The sequence below is a fragment of the Equus quagga genome, chromosome 6 (assembly GCF_021613505.1).
Source record: "Equus quagga isolate Etosha38 chromosome 6, UCLA_HA_Equagga_1.0, whole genome shotgun sequence".
NCBI classification, from domain to species: Eukaryota; Metazoa; Chordata; class Mammalia; order Perissodactyla; family Equidae; genus Equus; species Equus quagga.
The window spans coordinates 131,854,292-131,877,535 of NC_060272.1; the positions used below are offsets into that span (position 1 = coordinate 131,854,292).

General features: G+C 50.6%; 1 protein-coding gene across 2 annotated transcripts in view; it reads left to right on the top strand.

The window, feature by feature from the left end:
• Positions 1–5,540, top strand: part of LOC124240570 (tyrosine-protein kinase transmembrane receptor ROR2-like) — a 204,497-nt gene extending 198,957 nt beyond the window's left edge. The window contains exons 8-9 of one of the 2 annotated variants that reach the window (XM_046663631.1): positions 1,474–1,676; positions 3,044–5,540. In XM_046663631.1, coding sequence (XP_046519587.1) covers positions 1,474–1,676; positions 3,044–4,492 — 1,652 coding nt within the window. In that variant the 3' untranslated portion in view covers positions 4,493–5,540. The remainder of the gene's footprint in view (positions 1–1,473; positions 1,677–3,043) is intronic. The other variant, XM_046663630.1, reaches the window with a different exon arrangement.
• Positions 5,541–23,244: the final 17,704 nt, after the last annotated feature.

Genomic DNA, 23,244 nt, shown 5'->3' on the forward strand with positions numbered 1-23,244 from the left:
CAGGAGCAGGAAAATATGGACGAAATGATTCTATTTAAAATGAATTCTACTTAAAATTCTATTTTAAAGAACCATATGAAACTGCTGCTTCTGTGTGTGAAAATAGTTGAATATCGGGTGTTCCATGTCCAACTTAAAGTATACATAAAAAATTAGGTGCACACCAACCTATTCACAGTGGTACAGCCTTTGGTGAAATGGGCTATTAGGAATATTCACGTTTCTATAATACTACAGTTATTAATAAGCATGGGTTCCGTTGGTGATTTAAAAACGATTGTGATAAAATAAATGATCGTACAAATGTTTGGACTGTGCTCACATCTCTGATCTTGGCCTGAGGGGCGTGGGGTCCCCCCAGCCCTAATAATGAGAAATGACCCAGTCTCCACGCCCTGAGGCCTGGGAGCATCTCCCTCCAGGATGGCTCTGTGTGGGGTTTAATTTGATTTTATCTTATTTTGGAGGCCGGGGCTGGGGGGGGAATTGGGGGCGCGACACTGGGTTTGGGACAACACTTTTTTACCAAGGTGGCAATAGTGTTTCATTTTTAGAACTGAATTAACTCTTTCAGAAACCATCTTGACCAGAAGTCGCTTGTTTGCTTCAGATGGAGAGCTCATTACCCGATAGTCCCAGGGATGCCCAAGTCCCATGTATTCACAAGGTTAAGGAGAGAACTGCGGGGTGTTAGAGGGGGCCTCCTCCTCCTCCTCCTCGCAGTGCTCCACCCCAGCTCCACCTCAGCGGCCAGCACCCCCTGCCTGGTGCCGGCTGGTGTCAGCCTTGCAGCCGCCGTGCCCGTGCACTCTGTGCCTCCTGCAGAGGGAGCCAGAGCACTGCTGTTCCCTGTGGAAGAGGAGGACGTGCCTGGAGGCCGCACCCCCTACGTCTTACCCTCATTTGTCAAGAACGTTGCTGCCTCGTGCATTGGGTCAAACTCATCGGCCGCTGGTGCTCTTTTAAATCAAATGCGTGTTTAATTAGTGTCTTGAAAGAATATGTATTCATTATGCAAAAATGTGGGAAATCCTACAATGTTGAATGAAGAGAAGGATCAATTCTAATCCCACTGCCGAGTTTCCTCTGCCGAGGACAAGGGCGTCAGGTGCTTCATCAAGTTTCCTGAAGACGACGTCGGACAGAGCACCATGGTGTCCCGGCGTCAGCAAGGGGACTGTTACTGATTGCCACTGTGAGGCCTCCCGAGTTCATTTGCTTCTTGTGCTGTGTGTTCCGATTTGTCCCCGTGGTGGGCAGTTCTGCAGTGTGTCACAAACACACAGCAGGATGCGCATTTTTCAGTACCTCACCTTTTTTTTTAGGTTTGGTGGGCCATACTGCCCATTTGTGCCATTTACCTGATTATTTGCTTGTACTTAACTGTTTTAGTTGGGGGCGGGGGCTGGTAGAGAACTTGGAGTTGAAGAAAGGGTGTTTTCAGGAAACTCATGAAAGCCTTGCTGTTCACAGGCCCCCAGGACGGCAGCAGGATGGGGATCCTGTACATCCTGGTCCCCAGCATTGCCATCCCCCTGGTCATCGCGTGCCTCTTCTTCTTGGTCTGCATGTGCCGGAACAAGCAGAAGGCGTCTGCCTCCACGCCACAGCGACGCCAGCTCATGGCTTCCCCCAGCCAGGATGTGGAGATGCCGCTCATCGGCCAGCACAAGCAGGTCTCCGTGCTTCGTATTTAAGGGGCGGCTCCCCCGGGCTTAACCTCTCCCTGGGGTTAGTTGCCTGCAACATCAGCGTTCTTAATTTACTTGATACACAGCACGTAATGCTTTTAAACCGTCCTTTGTCATGCCGTTTCTTCTCTGAAACATAGCAGGACATTTGTGTACACAAAGTAAATGGTAGGTGTGTTCAGAGCTCACCGGCCCACAGTCCATGGGCTTCTCCCTCTACCGAGACCAGCCCCATTAGCGTGGGCCCCAGAGGGTGTCCTGACTCTGTGACGATGCAGCTGTCCCCACGGGAGGACACAGGACAAGGGCTCAAGTTGTCCCCGCTCGAGGGTCACTGTGGCATTTTTAAGGGACAGGCGCTTGTTTTCTGGTCAGTTTGGGGTGGGGTTGGTTTTGCTTGTTTCATTTTCAGGGAAGGATAGAGCAACAGTCTCGTAGTGGAAGTGAGAGGCCAGGCCAGCCCCATGTGCTAGGAGCTCTCAGGACAGTGAGAACACACTGGAATGCAGCCCAGCTGAAGTCAAGGGCGATTATATACATCACAATCTTTGGGGGGAAAATCATTCCCGTCCGGGCTTTGAACGGGCAGAGTGGACTCACTCAGTGCTGTCGTCAGGAGTCCCTGAGTGTTTGCTGGGGGCGGAGTTTCCTGGATGGCGGAGAGACCCCGGGGGCCTCTCAGAAGGACGGGGGCCGGGCGCACAGAAGGGGCAGGAAGTCCTAGAGGCTGAGAGGTGCGGATCCTGGGAATCCACCTCACCCCTGTGTGCTCCTGTCACTATGCTTCTAATCCAGAATCTGATCAAGAGGAAACGAGACAGGCCCACTGAGGAGCATCTGTAGAGCAGCTGGCCTGGACTCTCAAAATGACAAAAGTCGTGGGAAGTGTCCCCTCGGGGTTTGTGAGAGAAAGACGTTGGGTCTCGCTGTGATGAGCAGCAGTGGCTGGACCTCCCGTGTCAGGGAGCAGCAGGAAAGGCATTGGTGGGGGGACACAGCTGGGAGAGCGCAGGGGTGACTCTGGGGCAGCTGGCAGCTGGGGAGGGGGTGTGTGAATGGGTGCATGCACACACATACACTCTGCAGTGGTATCCCACATATCGCCATATTTGGGGGGGATGTAATTTGCAGCCTGGTTGGGGCCCATTGAAGGTTTCAGGCAGCCTCATGGCATTGAGCAGAGAGCAGTGTGTGGGGCAGGCTTAGCTTGGGGCCGGCAGGACCAGCGGGTCCTCTGCAAGGCCGTGCTGGCAGGTGGCACAGGCCTGACCCCAGAGCCCCCTCCCAGCCGCCCTGCTCTTCCTCCTCCTGTCGCAGTGACAGAAACGTTTCATTGGGGCTTTTCCTCTCAGCAGGCCAAGCTCAAGGAGATCAGCTTGTCCACCGTGAGGTTCATGGAGGAGCTCGGGGAGGACCGGTTCGGGAAAGTCTACAAAGGCCATCTGTTCGGCCCAACGCCGGGCGAGCAGACCCAGGCTGTGGCCATCAAAACGCTCAAGGACAAGGCGGAGGGGCCGCTCCGGGAGGAGTTCCGGCATGAGGCCATGCTGCGGGCGCGGCTGCAGCACCCCAACATCGTGTGCCTGCTGGGCGTGGTGACCAAGGACCAGCCCCTCAGCATGATCTTCAGCTACTGCTCGCATGGCGACCTCCACGAGTTCCTGGTCATGCGCTCGCCGCACTCGGACGTGGGCAGCACAGATGACGACCGCACGGTGAAGTCGGCCCTGGAGCCGCCTGACTTCGTGCACGTCGTGGCACAGATTGCTTCGGGCATGGAGTACCTGTCCAGCCACCACGTGGTGCACAAGGACCTGGCCACCCGCAACGTCCTTGTGTACGACAAGCTGAATGTGAAGATCTCGGACCTGGGGCTGTTCCGCGAGGTGTACTCGGCTGACTACTACAAGCTGATGGGCAGCGCGCTGCTGCCCATCCGCTGGATGTCCCCCGAGGCCATCATGTACGGCAAGTTTTCCGTGGACTCGGACATCTGGTCCTACGGCGTGGTCCTCTGGGAGGTCTTCAGCTACGGCCTGCAGCCCTACTGTGGGCACTCCAACCAGGACGTGGTGGAGATGGTGCGTAGCCGCCAGGTGCTGCCCTGCCCGGACGACTGCCCCGCCTGGGTGTACGCCCTGATGATCGAGTGCTGGAACGAGTTCCCCAGCCGGCGGCCCCGCTTCAAGGACATCCACAGTAGGCTCCGGGCCTGGGGCAACCTGTCCACCTACAACAGCTCGGCGCAGACCTCGGGGGCCAGCAATGCCACGCAGACCAGCTCCCTGAGCACCAGCCCTGTCAGCAACGTCAGCAACACCCGCTACGGGGGGCCCAAGCAGAAGGCCCAGCCCTTCCCGCAGCCCCAGTTCATCCCCATGAAGGGCCAGATCAGACCCATGGTGCCCCCTCCCCAGCTCTACATCCCCGTCAACGGGTACCAGCCGGTGCCAGCCTACGGGGCCTACCTGCCCAACTTTTACCCGGTCCAGATCCCGATGCAGATGGCCCCACAGCAGGTGCCTGCTCAGATGGTCCCCAAGCCTGGCTCCCACCACAGCGGCAGCGGCTCCACCAGCACGGGGTATGTCACCACTGCGCCCTCCAACACGTCCGTGGCGGACAGAGCAGCCCTGCTCTCGGAGGGCACTGAGGACACACAGAACGCCCCAGAAGATGTGGCCCAGAGCCCCGTGCAGGAAGCTGAGGAAGAAGAAGATGGCTCTGTCCCAGAGACCGAGCTGCTGGGAGACAATGACACCCTGCAGATGGACGAGGCCGAGGTCCAGCTGGAAGCATGAGGGGCACGGGGCTGCCGGGCGCTCGGGGCGGACTTGGGCTGCCTTGACAAGTGAGCCCCCGGCTCTGGTGGGCTGGCTGCAGCCTCCTGATGTGAAATCCTGCGCCTCTGCCCTCCTCTCACACACAGAGCTGCCGCCATGGCCAGCTGTTTGGTTGGAGGTCTTTTAGCCAGTGGTACCTTACCAGGCCGGGGTGGTGGCCCAGCAGGATGCACGGTGACCCCCGACGCTGCCTGCATTTCCCCGAAGGCAGACCCATAGTGAGCATTGCCTGCACTTTGAAGGAAAATGAGTGGCATCCTCCCACCGTATTGCATGTGGATTGAATATTGGGAAACTTTGCGAAAACAGGCCTGCCAGAGGCAGCGGGGTGGGAGCGTGGACTCTGCCGTTCCCAGCGACTGGCCCGTTGGTTGAGTATGGAGGAGGCCGCTTTCTCCCTGCTGTCCCCCTGCCAGTAGCAGCGCCCCTTCACCACCAAAGACTGGCAGGAGCAGGCCGAAGCCACCTGCCACGTGCCATGGTCCCATGAGAAAGGGGCTTCTGAAATGGGAGTCCCCGTATGGAAAGAGAATGTGCCTTAAGAGAAACCGACTCGATTTTGTATTTTTGTGAAATGATTTTAATTATCCTGCATGTGTATTCTGCCCACTTCTCTGGAATTCAAGGGAAAGCGTTTCTGGGGTTTGGAATGTTACAGAGGAGGCAATATTGTACAGAGCACAGTATTGTTATTTTTTTTTTAGAACCATGTACAGACCCTAAATGTAATTTATATGGTTTTTCTATGCCATTTTCAGTGAAGTATTTTGAGCTTAAAATAATGACTTAGTAATTTAACTGTTTACGTTCCCCACTTTGGGATGCCACCCAACTGTATTCGGTTTGCTAGCCTTTGTACCACATGTGAACGAGGTCCGTCCCTTCAGAGCCCCTGCGAGAGAAGGCTCGGGGGCACCTGCGTCTGGTGCCCGGGATGGAGCGCTTGTGTAGCCCCCACACCTGGTGTATCCAATAAAGCGACACAGAACGTTTGCTCGGCTCTCTGCAGGTTGTGAGCAGGTCAGGCAGCGGGAGGTGCAGCGTGACAGAGACGCCGAGCAGTGATGGCTTGGCTGAGCCCTTGCAGTGGGCTGGGGGGCCGGTCCAGGGCCAGTGACTCCGTTTGAGTGTGGCTGTACGTTGGCAGGTAAATGATGGGAACAAGTTACATTGCTTTTCTCTGGTGAGGCCTCTGGATGAATCGATGGCAGACGATGTAAAGTTGGCCTTTGGTTTTAAACCTCTCCCCTCCTGAGGTCCCAGGGCCCCTGACCTTTTAGACCTGGAGCCTGGCACTTTCCAGGGCACTGTAGCAGGGCTGGGGGTGAGGCCATGATGGGGAATCGGCCTTCTTCACTCCCTGCGCGGCCACCTGTGCCTCTGCTTCTCGGCCGTTCGCCCCCTGAGCTAGAGTACACCTGGGCCAGGGTCACCCGGGGGTCAGTGCTCCAGAGCTTCCAGTCGGGGAACGGGCACCGTAACACCGCCACAGCCTGGGTGAGGCCTGGAGAGCTTCTGCCCCCCAGCAAACAGCCCTCGGGGCCTGGCCTCCCTCCCTGGTCCTGACCTTCCCCCCGCCGCCCCGCATGGCCTGGGAGGTTTCGTGTTTTTTGGAGTGGATCCACAGCCCTGGGGCCCCGGGAGGCGCAGCTAGGAGTTGGCTTCCCGGATGTGGGCAGTGGTTCTTCAGCCTGCCTCAGAGTGTCTTGCAGGGCTCGTCACAAGAGGAGCAGGTCTGGGTGGGGCCCAGACTGAGCACTTCTAACAAGCACCCAGAGGGTGCTGATGCTGCGCTCAGGGTCCTCAGAGAGCCACTAAGGCACTGAATTGAGGAATGCTGATTGTCCAGCCCCTCAGGTCATCCTGAACTTCAGGTCTGTCCTGTGCCCCCCTCACCCCGCTGCTGCAGCATAATGCGGCTCGCGATAGAGCCACACACACAAATAAAGCATCAAGATGTCTGAGTGTAGATCCTGAAATCAGAGGGGATGCTTCCCTGGTTGGCGAAAGGAAGGAATGTGACCGGGGCGAGGACTGGGAGCCCCCCGGAGCCCCTCTCCCCGGCGAGTGTGGTCCAGATTGCATATTAAAAGAAGAGGGGGTAAAATGGAGCCACTTCTCAGTTCCACTGATCTGAAAGAGGAACTTGATCTGTCTAATTTGGTCCACCTGATGGTTTAACTGTTGAGCTGAGACCTGAGAGTCAAAAATGGGAAATAGCGCTCTGGCTGCACGGTCAGGGAGGCGAGCCGCCACTTCAGTTTACGGTCCCTCGGCCCCCAGACATCACCCGGAGGCTCCAGGCCACTGACAGCCTGCAGGGCTGGGCGGGCAGCCCAGGTTCTGCAGAAAGGCGGCTGGAGGGTTTTTTGGCAGAGCAGGGGAGGTTTTGATTTGGGGGATTTCTTTTTTTTTTTTTTTTTGCTAAATATAGCATTTGTTTGTTACGGCTCATTCTAACTGTAAATTCTTGATGCATCTTTAGGAAGGTGATTGAGCTTTTAAAGTTCACGCACTTGAACAAAAGTGACTTAATTGGGATGCTCCAGAATAATTGTTTTTAGAGCTAAGTTGCATGATTCAGATAATGTCACTCATCGCATCCACCCAGCAGCCTGCCTCCCACAAGAGGGAGATTTTTGCAGCTCCTGAGTTTTATTCGAGCCAATGAAGCCACAGATGCCTTGTACACTCTTATATTCTTTGATAAACCATCCTTGTTGAAACAACCCATCGGGGCAACAGCTATCTTTTCTGCACTAATTTTAGGGTGTTTGACTAAAGGCTACAGTGTACAACAGCTTCCCACTAAATCAAGAGAATCCTCTTCTCCCCACAGCGGGACACACTGTTTCCCTGTGCTCACCGGGGTTTACTTCCAGCTCTCCATTCACTATTGATAGTTATTTTCAGACAGTTTGTGATTTTACAACTATGTCTGAGACGAATCTTACCCAGACGTCGGTTCTGTGTGAGTTTCCTACAGGAATATTTAAGAAGGAGGTTGTCAGAGTAAACTGACTTCAGAGCACTATCCCGAAACCCGGTCACAGCGAGCCCCTGTGACCTCCCCAAGGTTGGTCCCGCTCCCCCCCCGTCCACTCTTCTCCCCTCATCGGTCCCCATGGAGACTGTACGTATTTCTTGGCCTGATGCTGAGTGAGTGCCCAGTAATGGGCTCTGGAAATAACAGCAATGCTGTACTGAGGTGGAGAAGGCCTGGATTTAGGTCACCTGACACCTACACAGAAGGACATGAGCCTGTCAAGTGTTCACACTTAAGACAATAGAGCTTATACGATACTGTTTCTTTTTCAATTTCATTTCATTTCATTTATTCAGTTACTGAATAGCTCATGCATTCCTATAGTTAAAGACGCAGTGGGAAATCTCTCTCCATCCCCATCTGCCCAGCCTCCTTGCCCCACTCCACGTATTGAACGTCACAGGCTTCTTGTGGATCTTTCCACATTTTTTATGCCTGTATAAGTAACATACCTATATGTTATGTTTCTCCCTTTTTAAAAAAAAAAACACAAGTGGTAGCTTCTCTACAAATTGTTTTCTGCCTTGCTTTGGTCATGTAACAGTGTACGTTGGAGCTCTTTGCCTGTCAGTAGGTGGGAGCGTGTCTGCGGAGGAATTCTTTGGTGGCCTTGCTGGTCAGTGAGGGCAGGAGTTGTCAGGGGGCGGTATCGCCTCTCCAGGGGGACGTGCAGTGTGCACTGCCCCAGCGCTGTCTCAACGGGCCGGTCTCTGGTCCCAGACCCTAGTCCTGGAGTGCCGTTCTCCTGCAGGTGCAGGTGGGGAGAAGGCTGTGCGTGGGGCGGACCTGGGCACACTTGCCTCAGCTCTAATGCGTGTTTTTAAAAAGACAGGGCAAGGTAACATTTTTACCTCATTAGTATTGTTTTTTCACTAATTTGTCCCAATCACTCTCTTTCCCAGTCTGAAGTGCTGAGATTTTAGTGGAAATGTTGCCCAGACGCAGAGAGGTAGATTCGAACCCCCCCATGGGTGTTGGAAGGCCTTGCAGGCTGTGCAGGTACCCAGGGGCGGGATAGGACCAAATGACTGCTTCCTGGAACTGCAGAAGTCAACTGAATCACCCCCCAGGATGGCAACTACAGCCCCTGCCCCCCGGGACAGCTACGTCTTCTCGCCATGGAAATACAGCAGCCACCCCCCAGGATGTCAACCCCCTCACCCCCCTCCCCCCAGGTCACTACTGCGTCCACCCAGGAGCAGAGTTCAGAGGACCTGTGGGACCTGCTTTAATGGTGTTTCTCAGGTCTAGATGAACAGGGGGAAGGGAGCGGGTGTCCAGGAGGTTAGGAGAGAATCTGGGGGAGGGGGAGGCAGCCTGGCCCTCCCCATGCTCTGCCGCCCCCATTCCTGTCGCTCCATGTTGATCAGGTTTTTTAACAATCATCTTATCATTACCATTTGTATTACATTTTATATTTTGATGTCTCATCCCCGTGGGTCTTTACTGAAAGCTGCACTGAAGCCGCCCCTTTGGGGGAAAGCCAGTCTAAAGTAACAAGAATGTGGAACCATAAATTTGGTAAGGGAATTCACCATGACTTTGAGATACACAGAATAATCCAAATTAGACTGCAGGGGCCACGGGAAAGCCTGAAGAGACTAACGTGCCAGTTGCCTGAAAGATAGGTTTCGTGTTTAGGAGGCATCCTCCTGCTGTCTTGATTTCCATTCTCAAGTTGCTGGACAGCTTTTCCCATCACCACGCGCAGGCAGACTTCAGCCATGGCACTCAGATACTCGTTGGGAACGCGGGCATCCCCCTGCAGAGAGACAGCCTGAGGCAGGGCCGTGGGCCTTCCACGTCTGGCCACCGTCTTGCCTCCAGTCTCTTCCGCGCTGCCCGCTTACACTTCTAACCTGGAGGCCCGGCATTTCGTGACAAGGAGTTCGAGTTCGTGCTGGGTCTCCCGGGAAGGCACTGCCCTTTCCCTCAGGTGGAAATCGTGGAGCTCACCTAGTCCCGCTGGGAATCTCAGAGAAGACTGAGCCACCACTTTTTTTTTAACAGCTTAATTTTGCTGTAATTTACTTCTGTACAAGTCACCCATTCTAAGTGTGCGGTTCAGTGATTTTTAGTAAATTTGCAGAGTGTGCAACCTTCATCCCAATCTAATTTTAGAACATTTCCTTCCCACAAGGATCCCTCATGCTTGTCAGCCCTGGGGTGGTCTGCTGTGTTTTCTGTCTGAATGGATTTGCCTTTTCTGGACATTTCATATAAATGGAATTATACCATATGTAGCATTTTGCTTCTGGCTTCTTCCACTTAGCGGAATGTTTTTGAGATGCATCCATGCTGTGGCACGTATCAGAAGTTCATGTTATTGCTGGCTAGTATTCCACTGTGTGGATGGACCACATTTTGTTTACCCACGCATCCATCCGTTCACCCATCGATGGGCTTTTTCCAGTTTGGGGCTATTGTGAATAATGCTGCCGTGAACATTGGCCTACGTTCGTGTGTGGACATGTGTTTTCATTTCTCTTGGGCGGCTTCCTAGGAGTGGAATTGCTAGGTCATATGGAAAAATCATCGACCTTTTTAAGAAACGTCCAAACTACTGTCCAAAGTGGTTCCACCATTTTAACTTCCCACCAGCAACGAATGAAGGCTCGTTCCTCCACGTCTTCACCAGCTCTTGTTATCATCTGTTTTATTTTCGTTAGAGCCATCCACTTTTAAGAATATCAAAAGAAAACATTGCTTAGATGAAAGGATTGAGGTTGCAGGATGAGTTCTATGAATTGTCTTATTAACTCTCACCAAATGCCCTTCATTTGTTTGTTCATACAGTCATTCAACAAGTATTTCTTGAACATGTGCTGTTGGCTGGATTCAGTGGCAAACAAGATAGGAAACAGCATCCCTCCTTTCTCAGGAGGAAGGTTTTTAAGCAAGTATTGTGATAACAGGATTGTACCGTCTCCCTGGGGAAGCAGTGTTTGCTGTGCGATGATGCCCTGGGCAGAGCCTCGCCGTGTCAATGGATGAGGGTCACAAGGTGTCATTAGATCAGGTCCCTGAACTTGCAACTTGCAAGTGACAAACGACAGACACTGCCTTGTCTGTCATGGGCACACTGGGGGGCTTGGTCCCAGCCTCGTCTTCTAGAGCTTGTGAGTACAGGTGGCTGAGACTTTGGAGGCACAGCTCTGTCTCCATCTGGACATCCCAACCTTTCCTGGGTCCCAGGACACGGGGGCGAGCCCTACCCCCGAGCCCAAGAGCCCCCTGACCTGCCTGTGAAGGTAGGTGGGGAAAATCTCGAGTTCATTTTCACTAACCTCTAACTGAAATGTAGCATTTCCTCTTACTATAGACGTAGGAAAAAACCCAAAGATGTGTTTACCATCCTCGTGGCTGGTCGCCAGTAAAAATCGGTTCTTTTCATGTCATGCTGCTGTTGTGGCAGGTGCCTCAGCGTTTGGTTCTGCTCCTCACTGCTCCAAGAGTACACCTGTTATCAGGCATGCTGGGAAATCTTGTTACCGAGTTAACACAGAAGCACATATATTACACCATAATGTGTTAAAAAATATTTTGATAATTTCAATATAGATATTTTCTTTGTAATTCAAGTCTTTTGTTTTCTGCATTAAAACCATATATCCCGAGAAGGGACCCCAGTGTGAAGGGGTCCGTCTGTGGTGCAGAAAAGGTTAGCATCGCTTCATTATGGCTTCTCTTCCAGGACCACGCCACAGAGTGCCGGCGCCCTGCTCCTCCCAGGATGCTGTCCTTCCCTCTTTCGTCTGCCTGAACGCTGCCCACAGACTCAGCCCCGCCCGTCTGCCAGCCCCAGCACCCAGGCCGTCCTCTTCGGGGCCCTGCCACCCATTCCACCTTTCCCACCCACACCCTGGCTCCTCCATCTGCTTTGGTCCCGGCGAGGTGGAGGGTCTGCAGAGGGGCGCTGTGGCACCCACCTCCTTCCTACTTTCTCATTTGGTTTCAAAAGTGCATGGCAAGAGCTGGCCCCAGGCCGAGTGGTTAAGTGCATGCACTCTGCTTTCGTGGCCCGGAGTTCACTGGTTCGGATCGTAGGCAGAGACCGACACACTGCTCATCAAGCCGTGCTGAGGTGGCGTCCCACATAGAAGAACTAGAAGGACCTACAACCAGGATATACAACTCTGTACTGGGACTTTGGGGAGAGAAAAAAAATGTGCACGTCAGGAAGACATGGCAACACAGAGAAGCAGGAAGCTGAACAGGAGCACAAACTGGTTCAGCAGTTTTTCAAAGGAAACATCAGTTGTGCTGCTTTGTCCCGCCGATGGTGCTCACAGGCTCCTGCAACACAGTGGACATAGGGGCCATTCCCTCTGAGCGCCCCTGGCCCCGGAGAGCTCCGAGGGACCTCAGGCTCCTGCAGGCTCCATCTGCAAGGCCCCTGTCTCACCAGGGAGAGCAATGCTTTTTTTTTTTTTTGCATTCAGGTAAATGTTCTTCAAGTTTTAATTATTATCCAAAAAGGGCAAACTTCTTAAAGTAGTTTTTGGTATGGATTTAATTAGCATGAGATAAACGTCACATTTCTTTCCTACGAAATATAAGTTACCGTGTTTATTTTAGGAGCGACAGGGATCTGATGAGCTGGGTTGATATGCAGCCCCATAAATATGCGTATTCATCGCACAGGTTGTAGTCTCTTAATAAATTTCATTAACTTGGTTATAGCTTGGGGGCATTTTTTGCTAAAATAACTTAGCGTGAAAACCTGATATGTGCAGGAAAACTAGAGTGCATCTCAGAAACGCTCTGCTCCTGCTCTCCTAACAGTTCTTCAGCACAGCAGAGAGGGAGTTAACTGTGGGCGAGCTGCTCTGCCCCAAATGCAAAGGTGCAGCCTTACAGATTGGGCCACAGAAATCACAACGAGATCCCCAAACTGATCTGAGCGGAGATTACTAGCTAATCTGGCGATAAAAGCTGGTGGTGGCCTGTGGGGGGCCTGCTGCCGGGGTGGCGCAGAGAACCGAGTAGAGCCAGCAGATGGACCCAGCAGCCAAGGGCCTTCTGTAAGGTCTGCAGGGTTCGCGTCTCTGAGAAGACGCTGGGGGGTAGGGGAGGTTCCTTGGCCCGAGTGGGTAGTTTAAATAACCCGGCCTTCATTCAGCAAATGTGCATCTAAAAAGTACTGTGATCAAGAACCATCTAAAAAGGTTTGTCTTCAAAGTCCCTTCCTGTGTAGTGAGAAATGGCTTTTTCACCCTCTTTAACTGGAAACACAAACATCAGGTATAGCAACATAAGCAGTTCACTGATGCAAGAGAGAATCACAGAAAACCCAGAAATTCACTCCTGCTGTTAAAACAAAAATACATCCCTATAAACAATGAATTTCCGGTTCATGATGCTAGGATCTCAGGGTCACGGAGAATGGGAGAAGGAAACTGGTGGGGAGTGATTTGGATTTTTATGGGGGACAAGAAACCAATCTTGCCCCCATGATTAGCTTCGCAGGAACCTTCGGTTCCTCCAGCAGAGCTCTGAGCCCCCCCAGGGCGGCTGCTCGGAGCCGGTCCCAGGCCTGGGGGGGTCCTCAGCCTCTCTCCATCCCTGTCTCCAAGCAGAAGTGATGCAACTCTGAGAAACGCCACTAGAGGCCACTAGAAAGTGAATCCTGATTAATTACTCCGTTGAGAACCTTACATAGCTCTCTTTCCCTAAAAATAAATTTAGTTCACAGCCAGAAAAAAGAGCAAGACAGCTGCTTGGTGCACCAATTTTAAGGGAAGGGGGCACAAATATAAACACAAACGTGAACAAACATAAATGTAAATGTAAGTCAATGGAGAGCAGTGTGTCCCAGGCACCTCTCGAGCGAGAGCCCCACGTCAGTCCCACCTGCAGAGCTGGGATCACGGGAGGGCAGGTTCCCAGGCAGGGATTTTCTCTCTCTATTTTATTCTCTGCTGCGTCCCTGGAGTAGGTGGGGGCTGGGTGACTTCTAGGCCTTGCTGGGCGGGATCATTAAATCTGGAGCCGGAAACGAATCGCCCAGAGAGGGAGGAGGAGGAGGCTGTTGGCCCTGCCACGCCCAGGATGGCCCCCCGGGAAGGTGCTGGAAGACTTCTCTGCCCAATCAAGTGTCCGGACAGACCGTAATGAGGACCAGAACGTTTGTCTCACACCTACGCTTCGCTAAGAAGTCACTTAAGGATGTGTTCCAGCAAACAGGAGGAGGAAATTAAGAGAAAGGATGACGTGGGATCCCGGAACGGTAACAAGAAGGCCTCCTGAAATTCCTTTCCCAAATTTCCTAACTCGGAGTAGCTGCTGTCTCCCCACCTCCCTCCCTCTCTCACTTCCTTCCTCCTCCTCCCCATCTGCCTCGAGTCTCTAAGATGGCCAGAGGGCCGACACCACACACACACACACACTAGCAATCTCTCTCTGTCTGCATTCACCCCCCAAAGACTACAGTTCTTTGCTCACTAACTGCTTTTCTTTTTTTTTTTTTTATTTTTTTATTATTTTTTTTTTTAAAGATTTTATTTTTTTTCCTTTTTCTCCCCAAAGCCCCCCAGTACATAGTTGTACATTCTTGGTTGTGGGTCCTTCCAGTTGTGGCATGTGGGACGCTGCCTCAGCATGGTTTGATGAGCAGTGCCATGTCCGCGCCCAGGATTCGAACCAACGAAACACCGGGCCGCCTGCAGCGGAGCGCGCGGACTTAACCACTCGGCCATGGGGCCAGCCCCACTAACTGCTTTTCTTTCTGAAAATCCTCATGGTGACTTTCTGGTGAGTGAAATTCTCCACGTCTACATGTGTTGAGTCTGAGCTATTTCTAAATGTCTGCCATTGTGATGTTGCAGCGAACATTCCTGTGCACAGAACCCCAACCTGCTGCCTGGCAGAGGGAAGTGTGGAAAGCTCTCTCCCATCTTCTGCGGAGCCCCGCTGAGCCGACACGTCTCGTCCGCCCTCCCTTCACTCTGTGTCCACTTTTGTTTGCCTCTGCAGTCGTGTCTGTTCTAACACCCTTTTCTCTCCTCTGAGCCACGCAGATCGTCTCTTCACGGGCCTGTGCCTGCTGATGGAAGCTGGGGGGACCAGTTTCACGTTTCACCAGACCTCTCACGTTTCAAGTCCACCCCTCTCTGCTGGACTTGAAGTGCAGCCGAGTAATAAAGCTGTCACACGCGAGGCTCTGTGGCCAGAGGTCTTGGTCACGGTCTGCAGGAATTCAAATGCACATGCGTTGTTGAAAATAAACGTAGGATAAAGGCCATGAAATTAAAGTATTGAGATTTTCAAGATGACCTCCCCCATGCCGAGGAAAAGTCTCTGTGTTAGTCTTCGTTCCCATTACAAAGCGAGACGCCAGGGTGGATGTGGGAGGAAACAGGGCTCATGTGGAGTGTGGACGTGCCATCAGAGATTAACCCTTCAGTAAGTTATGTCACCAAACGGCAGACGTCGTCCGCACGGGGCCAGAAGTGTCCCCTGTGCTTGTCAGGCAGAGGTCCTCGCCCACCCAGCCCTCCCCCCAGCAAGGTGAAGTGACTGGCCCGAGGTCAAAAAGACAGATGGAAAAACACAGAAAAGAAGAAGGAGGTCACTGTGAACATTAAATACAGCAGGATTTAGGGCCAAAGTACTCAAAGAGATAACAGGGGGTCCGCAAAGAAGTCCTGGAAGCACAGATGTTTACACACCAAGCTTGGCAGAGAAATACACAAAGCAACGACTCCCAGGAATGAACCGCCACGGTGGGAGCAGTCAATGCATCTTTCAGAAACTAAAGAGCAAGTCAGAAAACAAAAGCAAACACAGGGAGTATTTGAGTAGCACTCCCAAGCATGAGCTAATAAACAAGTGATAAGTCTTTTCTTAGGGCACATTTTCAATCATCAATCATATCCCGGACAATAAAGTCAACCTTAACAAAAGCCCCAAAGCAGAGATGTCGCAGGCTCTCTGACCATCATCCCAGAGACCTGAAGATGGCCCTCATCTTCTGACGTGAGCAGAGACAAAGACGCGCCTTCCTGATTTTCTCACTGGCGAGAGCGTGGGGCTCCGGGAGGCCTGGAATCCCACTGGCCAGGACAGTCTGTCCTCGGGGCTGTGTTGTGTGTGGACTGCTGCGCCTGGCTGGTCGGCTCCCTCCGCCTCCCCCGTGGGCACCGCCAATCACTGTCCATTGGCACATCTACAACAAAGAAGGAATGAACTTTTGAAACGATGATGCCCAGGAAAGTCTGTGGGTTTTTTTTTCCTTCTGTTTCTCGTTTGTCAGAAGTAAATTGGTAGCTATTGATTGCTGATGATTTTTTTAAAAAAACATTTTAATGATTCTATGACCCTGTAACTGAGCACCAGGCATGGGCGAGCCTTGCTATCATCTGGGTTCTCTTTTTGACCCACCCCGGGACCCAGGACCCTTGAGAAAGCTTTTCCATTCTTTCCACCTCTCTCACGGACACAATCAGGTGAGTGATTAGGAGGTGAGTGACCCAGGGGGACGTTAATACAGGTCTGAGTCTAAAACAATCGCAGGCGGGGGGAGCCATGGTCTCCCCTCTTTCCTTGCACGCACACTTGAATCCTCTGGGAAGATGACTCTTGGGATCAAGTAAGCATCACCCTGTGAAACCCTGAAGCTGCCCAAGTGTCATCTCTGTCCTTTTCTGGTAACAAAATCTAATGGACTTGTTTCCATGCTGGGTGTGTGTGAGGCCTGTGGTGTGCAGCCTCTGATAAAATTGCCCCCAGAACATCAGCCCTTTAATTTGTCTTTTCTCCTGGAAAAACTAAATCACACGGGTTAAATCTGGCGTTTCTTTAAGATTTCTTTCTTTCTTTCCTTTTCGCCCCAGGTATGGGTCAGGCCCTGGACCTAAGGCCCGCGGGCTCTACACCACTTTTACTGGGAAACTCATGAAGTCGGGGATGGGGCCGAGAGTCAGGGAAGGCGGGGGGTACGCCATGAGCTTCTGAAGAGAAACTGCTGTTACCTCATCTCTCCTCCTCCTCACAAAGCCCGACAGGGAGCGAGGCCGTCCTGTTCCCGCTTTTCAGCTGGGGCAACTGAGGCCCAGGGGAATTGAGCGACCCAAAGCGCAGGGCTGTGACCCGTGCCTGGGGAGTGGGAACAGACATTCGAGGTGGCGAGGTGCGGGGTTCAACACCTGGGGGGACATGGCCATCGGCCCTTCCCACCGCGAGGCGCGGCCTGTGGCCCTGCTGGGCGGCCGTGGGGAGCGGGTGGCGAGGGTCTGCGCGGGTCCACCTCCCGGGGGTGGAGCGCAGGGTCACGGGAGCGGGTGGCGCAGGCACTCAGCCGGAGGGTGGGGCCGGCGGGCTCTGGGGCTCACCGGTACTCCTCCAGGGGCTGGGGCGCGGAGTCTCAAGGGAGGTTAGTGTGGGGGGCCGGGACTCCTTCCGGGGGCGCCCCCGCGGCCACAGCGCACTCCAGGACAGGGCCCCAGGACCTGCCCACGTGCTGGCCCGGGGTGGGGGGCGCTGGGCTGAAGGACCTCCTGGGGCTGCGGGACAGATCGCCGTGGCCCCCAGAGTTCCCCAGGAACGAGCCTCAACCCGTCCCTGGCCACGGAGATTTTGGCCCATTTATTTTCTCTCCGTCAATTACTTAATGTTGATTTAACTAGAAACCCAAACATTAGCAAAAATGGGGTTTTATGATTTTGTTACCTCCAAAGGGGGGAAACTTGTTTTCTGCTTTTTAAAATACTGTAAAAATACATGTTAAATACCAAATTGAAAGCTTATGTTACTAAAACGGCATAGATCACCCTCCATTAGTTTTATTATTGTTCTTCATAATTTTGTATTCTATGTCCCAAGTCATAGAGCTCCCATTAGGCACACCCTTCTAGAGTGGAAGACACACATCTTTGAGGAAGTTGATTTCAGCAGACAGAGCTAGCAAACCTCAAGGTGATAGAGGAAAACCAAAAACATGAGAAAGAATAAATTGCCCATCAGAGGGTTGCTGAAAATCTTAGACAAAATTCTCCCAAATATCAAAAACATTAGGTACTGAAAATAAATACCCATCCTCTCCCCTTTAAAAAAAAGTCTTTTTTTTTTAAATGCTCAGGTTTAAATCTAGTTTTAAAAGTTTAACTTCTCTGATTTTTAAAACCTACCTCTGGGGAGAAATTCTTCAAAAGTTAGTATTGCCTGAGTGGGAAAACCAGAGAAGTCCATAAAATGGAAATAATCGATGAAGAAATCGGCCGTGTGCCCTTGGCTGAAGAATCGGTTAATGTTTGTTTGCTGTTCTAGTTTCCCAAGAACAGTGGAGGCAAGTAAACTGAGGCAGCAGGCGCGCGCCGCGCAGCTCAGGCACCCAGGCTGGGCTGGCAGGGGCCTTGGATTTCAGGGCTTTATTGAGGCTTCTCCTGACCTCAGGGACCCACCCGCTGTGGGGATACTCGGAGATTTAGGACACATTCCTGCCCTGGGGGACTCAGCAAGGGGCAGGCGGGTCACCTCTACCCCCCAGAGGGCAGAATGAAGCCACGGTGTGTGCAGTTAGGCCCCTGGCAAAATCAGAGATGGACTTTCCTGTCCTGCTGGTGTCACAATCACTTCAGAAAACTCTCTGGCACTTTCTTATAAAGTTTAACGCACGCCGACCATATGATCCAGAAGTTCCACTCCTAGGTATTTGCCCAAGAGAAATGAAAGTGTATGCCTACCCACACATTGTGCAGGAGCATTCATAGCAGCTTTATTCCCAGTGTCCGAACATGGGAACCCACCCAAATGTCAACCCACAGGTGAATGGAAAACCAATTCCAGTACATCCATACAAAGGAATACATCTCAGCAATAAAAATAAACAACACACACACCCACACACACAGTAACATGGGTGGGTCTCAAACCTCATGCTGAGCAAAAGAGAACAAACAGAAAACGGTGCATAACGTATGACTCTGTATGAAGTTCGGGAACAGGAAATACTAATCCGTAGCGACAGGCAGCATCTCCAGGGTTCTGTGGAGCCCAGGGTGCGGGTGCAGGCAGAGACGGCAAGGAGTGATGGGAACGTTCTGTAGCTTGAATGTGGTGATGGTCACACGGGTGTACATGTTTGTCGAAATTCACCAACTTAGACACTCTGAGAGGATGCAAATTATATACTTTAAATTATACTTGGAAAAAGTAGTGCCTTTTTTTTTGAAATACTAAGAACCCTTCTAATGCTCTTAAACACAGATGCTAATATTTCCCAATCACAAAATTTCAGAAAGGCAGAGTATTTACACATTCAAATGTAATTAAAAAATAAATCTTCACACAGTCATGTAGATAGAAAGACAGTTTCTTCTTCAAGCTTGGAGAGGGGCATGTCATTAGGTCATCAGGGGCAGGCCACACACAGGACATGTGAGGTGACCCCAGCCTCAACCACCAAGGGACTGCCAATGCCTGGGAGATCCTGAGCCCAGTCCACCCAGACTCATGAGCAAAACAGGTGAGTGTGGTGTTGGAACCACTGTCTGGTGTGGGTTGTTGGGCAGCAGGAGAACTGAAGTCACCAGGTGCGATGTTGGCTCTGGCAAGGATGGGCTTGTGTTGATGGAGATGGGACCCATCTCCTTGGATCTGTCCTCCAAGTCGCTTGTCTTTCTTCTCTCTGTATTTCCCTCTGTGTGTGTTTGCTTTGTGTCCTGAGATATTCATTCTACTCGATCTTCTGTAGAAGAGCCAAACGAAGACTGTTCTATTATTTGTATCTTGTGCTTTCGAGAACATGCTGTACTCTTTCAGCACCGAGGGAGATAAATCCCATAAATAAATAAATCAATTCATAATGCAGATAGCGTCATTTTGCGCTGGCGCAGCAAACCCTAAATTTTGTCAATCTGATGCATATGAAATGTGTCAACTTAAAAAGCAAATTTGCCTGTTGTTTAACCCTCAAAATGAGTTTATTTGGGAATAGCTGAAAGAATTCCAATTTGGGATGTGCACCGTATAGCAGACCATAGGCAAATCCGGAAAATAAAGGAGGGGATTGCTTTTATAGAGAAAAAGGGGGGAGTAGGGAGAGGCTGTTCTAAATGAAAGTTCATTGGAGGAAAGTAACAGTTCAGGGTAGCAGTGGCCTCTCCTTGGCTGGGCTGTGGCGTTTCTCATTGGCTGGGCTGTTGCTGGGTAGGGAGAGAAATCTTCCTTCAGTAGTAAAGTGTTGTAATTCCTATCCAGATGCAAGTGTAGGTGTCTTCCTGTGTGGAGTAATTGATGACGTATGATAGGGCATGAGAGCTCCCTCTACATGCCTTTCCAACTCCGATTTAGTTGCGGTTTCTTTTATTCATTTCCTAAATGGTACCTCATTTAAATTTTTTAATTTATCTTTTTAATTTGGTTTTAATTTGCATCTCCCTGATTACTTGAGAAGTTGAACACCTTTTCATATTTCCTGGCCATCTGGTTTTCTTTTCCACAAATTGAATCTTCCTAACTTTTGTCTGTTTCTGTTGCGTGGTTTGTCATTTTCTTAGTGTTCTACAGGAGTTCTTTACCATATTCTCAATATTAATCCATAGTTGGCTGGATGAATTAAAAATATTTTTTTTAATTTATTGCTTGACTTTTAACTTTGTTCATAATATCTGTCTCACAAAACCGTTTATTTTAACCTAATAAAGTTAATCAGCTTTTACATTACGCTTTCCATCTTATTCAACATTTCCTTCCCTATCCCTATGATCTGTAGGTAGCTGCCTATATTTTCTTCCCAAAATTTTACAGTTTGCTTTTCACATTTAGGTCTTTAACACATTTAGGATACATCTGTGTGTGTGTTGTGAGGTAGGGAAATAAATGTGCCTATTTTTCTATAGGATAGCCAATTGTCCAGCACCATTTGTTAAGAGTCGATGGTTCTCTGCCGATGAAATGCCACTTCTGTAACACAGTGTCTTATGTATGGCTAACATACAAATGGACGGATAGCATAGGAAGAAGTCTGTTTCCAGACCATTTTCTCCACTGGTTGATTTGTCTTAACACGTTTTAAAAACAAATGCTTCTTTAAAGCCAATAATATTATACTTTTAAGATTCCATTTTTGTGTTTTATGCTGCCCATATAAGCAAATACCTTATGGTGGGTTGAGAAATTACATTCTTGTACCACAATCAACTAGTCCTAACTTATCCATCTCTTTCATGTGGGTGTTAGAGCCCAAGACGGAGGAATGCTATCGTAGCGTTGAGCCTCTGAGTCGCTGCAGGGCCACATGGCCCGTGCTGCTTTCTCTCACTCCTCCTATGGATCCCAGAAGGCTTTCGGACCCTCGGGGTCACCCTCCTAGGCAATCAATCAGCCAACATTTGATTGATAAACAGTTTGCTTTCGTCCGCACAATGAGATTTTTTCTTAGCATGTAAGGCATGGCAATGCCAGTCTTGAGGAATTGTGTCGTCTATCCTGTTATTTGTTTATTTTTCTTTTAGAACTCCCTAGCATTTCATGATGTAGTCATGAAATTTAGCGTTGCAGGCTTCTGAATTGTTGAGCAGTGTTCCCAGTCTTCAGAGTTTACAAGGAGGAATCATTCGGGTGAGATGTACAGCCCATCTTGGATTAGCTTTATTTTCTGAAATAATATATACTTGAGAAATAATAGCTGTTTTTCCTTTTTCTCCTTTATACGTTTTGGGAATTAGATGTGACGATAACTGTGAGGGACAGCCCCTAAGGTGCCCCCTGCCATGATCCCACCTCCTGGCATTCATACCTTTGATGATCCCCTCGCTTTGAGTGTGGGCGGGACCTGGCTCTTGCTTAAACCGATACAATGTGGCCAAAGTGGTGGGGTGTCACTTGGTGGCGAGGGCGTATTGTGTAGGACTCTGTTGCTCTAGACTCGCTCAGGTCTCTCTCTCCATCGCTGGCTTTGCAGAAGCAAGCTGCCAGGAATCCACAGAGAAACCGCCTCTGCCAGCAGCCCGAGGGAGCTTCTCAGTCAGGTGTCTGATGAGAGTCAGCCCTGGTGGACGTCCTGACTCCAGCCTGTGGCCCTAGGCAAGGACCCAGCTCAGAGCGCCTGGACTTCTGGCCCAGAGAAACTAAGAGATAAAAAATGTGTGCTGTCTTAAGCCGCAGTGTAGTAGTGTGGTAACTGTTATGTAGCAGTAGGAAACTAACGCATTAACTTACAGATAATTTCTGAAAGTTACTTTTCTGACTAATGCATACGTTGGTTGGAATGTTCCAACCAATTCCACCGAGTTCGTATTTATCCAGATAAGAGGTATGAGAATGTTTATATTAACTCTCTCCCAGCTGAAAAGTGGCTATAAAACAGACACCATTTCCTGCTTTCCCTGCCTACGTCCCCCGCGCTCCGAGTCAGAATGCTCAGCTGACAGCCCGGGGAGCGAAGGGGCCGGTCTTTCCAGTTCGTGCTGTGTCCCAGCCTCCAGCCAAGGCCTGGTACACAGTGGGCTCGATAAATGTTTGTCAAAGAAATGGGTAAATGGACCAACAGTTGTCATCATATTCTTATTGTTACTGTAATCCTCTGTCTCAGGCTCTGTGATAAGCTTTTTATATACGTCATGTCCCTGAATTATTAAAATCGCCTTGTTAGGCAAGTGTGTCAAGCTCATTTCACAAGCGGGGAGCTGAGGTTCCGAGAGCTTGGGGATTGCTCAAGAGCAGGCGGGCCGGAGCGGCCGCCCTGGGGCAGAGCTGCTCCATTGAAAACGCGGGTGCGCGCACACACACACAAGTACATTATATATATACACACAAATATCTATACGCACACAGTCACGTATACATACATATAGCTATATCTATGTAAATTTTACAAAAAGACTGAAATTCTCTTTTATCTGCACTGATCACTTCCCTCTAAGGCAATTTCGGTTTGAAGCTCAGTGAGACCTGAGGTCTGTTGGCACTTCCCTCTTGTCCTGTCACCTGTGAATACCTCCGTGGGCTGTAGATGGCGCTTGAGGTCTTGTCGCTCTGGTTTTCTTCTGCTCCTTAGAAATCTCTGCGTTTACTCCCAGCATCCTTGGCTTTTTAGAGAGCTTATTTTCTCACAATTAGTACAGATGGGTGGTCCCATTATGGCCGATTCTTCATCTGTGAATTATTTAGCGTGAAGAGAAGTGCTGGCACATGCTTAATTTCTAATAGCGATTTAGAAACCTCCGTGCTAACCACGAGGAGGGAGATAGGAAAAGCTGAAAGGCGTTTTACAAATCTGCTGTTTTCCTGGTGAATGGAAGTAACCAGGGGTGGGAATTCGCATTATGAAGTGCTTACTCTGTGACTTTAAATGACTTACTTCGCCTCATTAATCTCATAACATCCTTATGAGGGAGGTACGATTATTACGTTTCTCACAAAGAAGAGGAAACACATCTGGAGGGTAAAAATATTCTAAAGAAAGGGAAGGATTGGGAGCGGCCCTTGGTTTAGATTCACCCCCAGAGGCTGCTCCCACAGGGTGCCAGCCCCACATCGGGCGCTGGGAGGACAGAAGGAGAGACCTCTTTAGGGACTTTTGTTGTCATTGCTTGTTTCCTTTGTGTGTTGACAAGACCGAGCCACAAAGCAATGGAGATGAGCTCAAACCTCATTTTTGACAGAGCCATCTAAGGGATCGTGTGACCCGTGGCCCCCATGGCACAGGGGGTCCACACCCCAC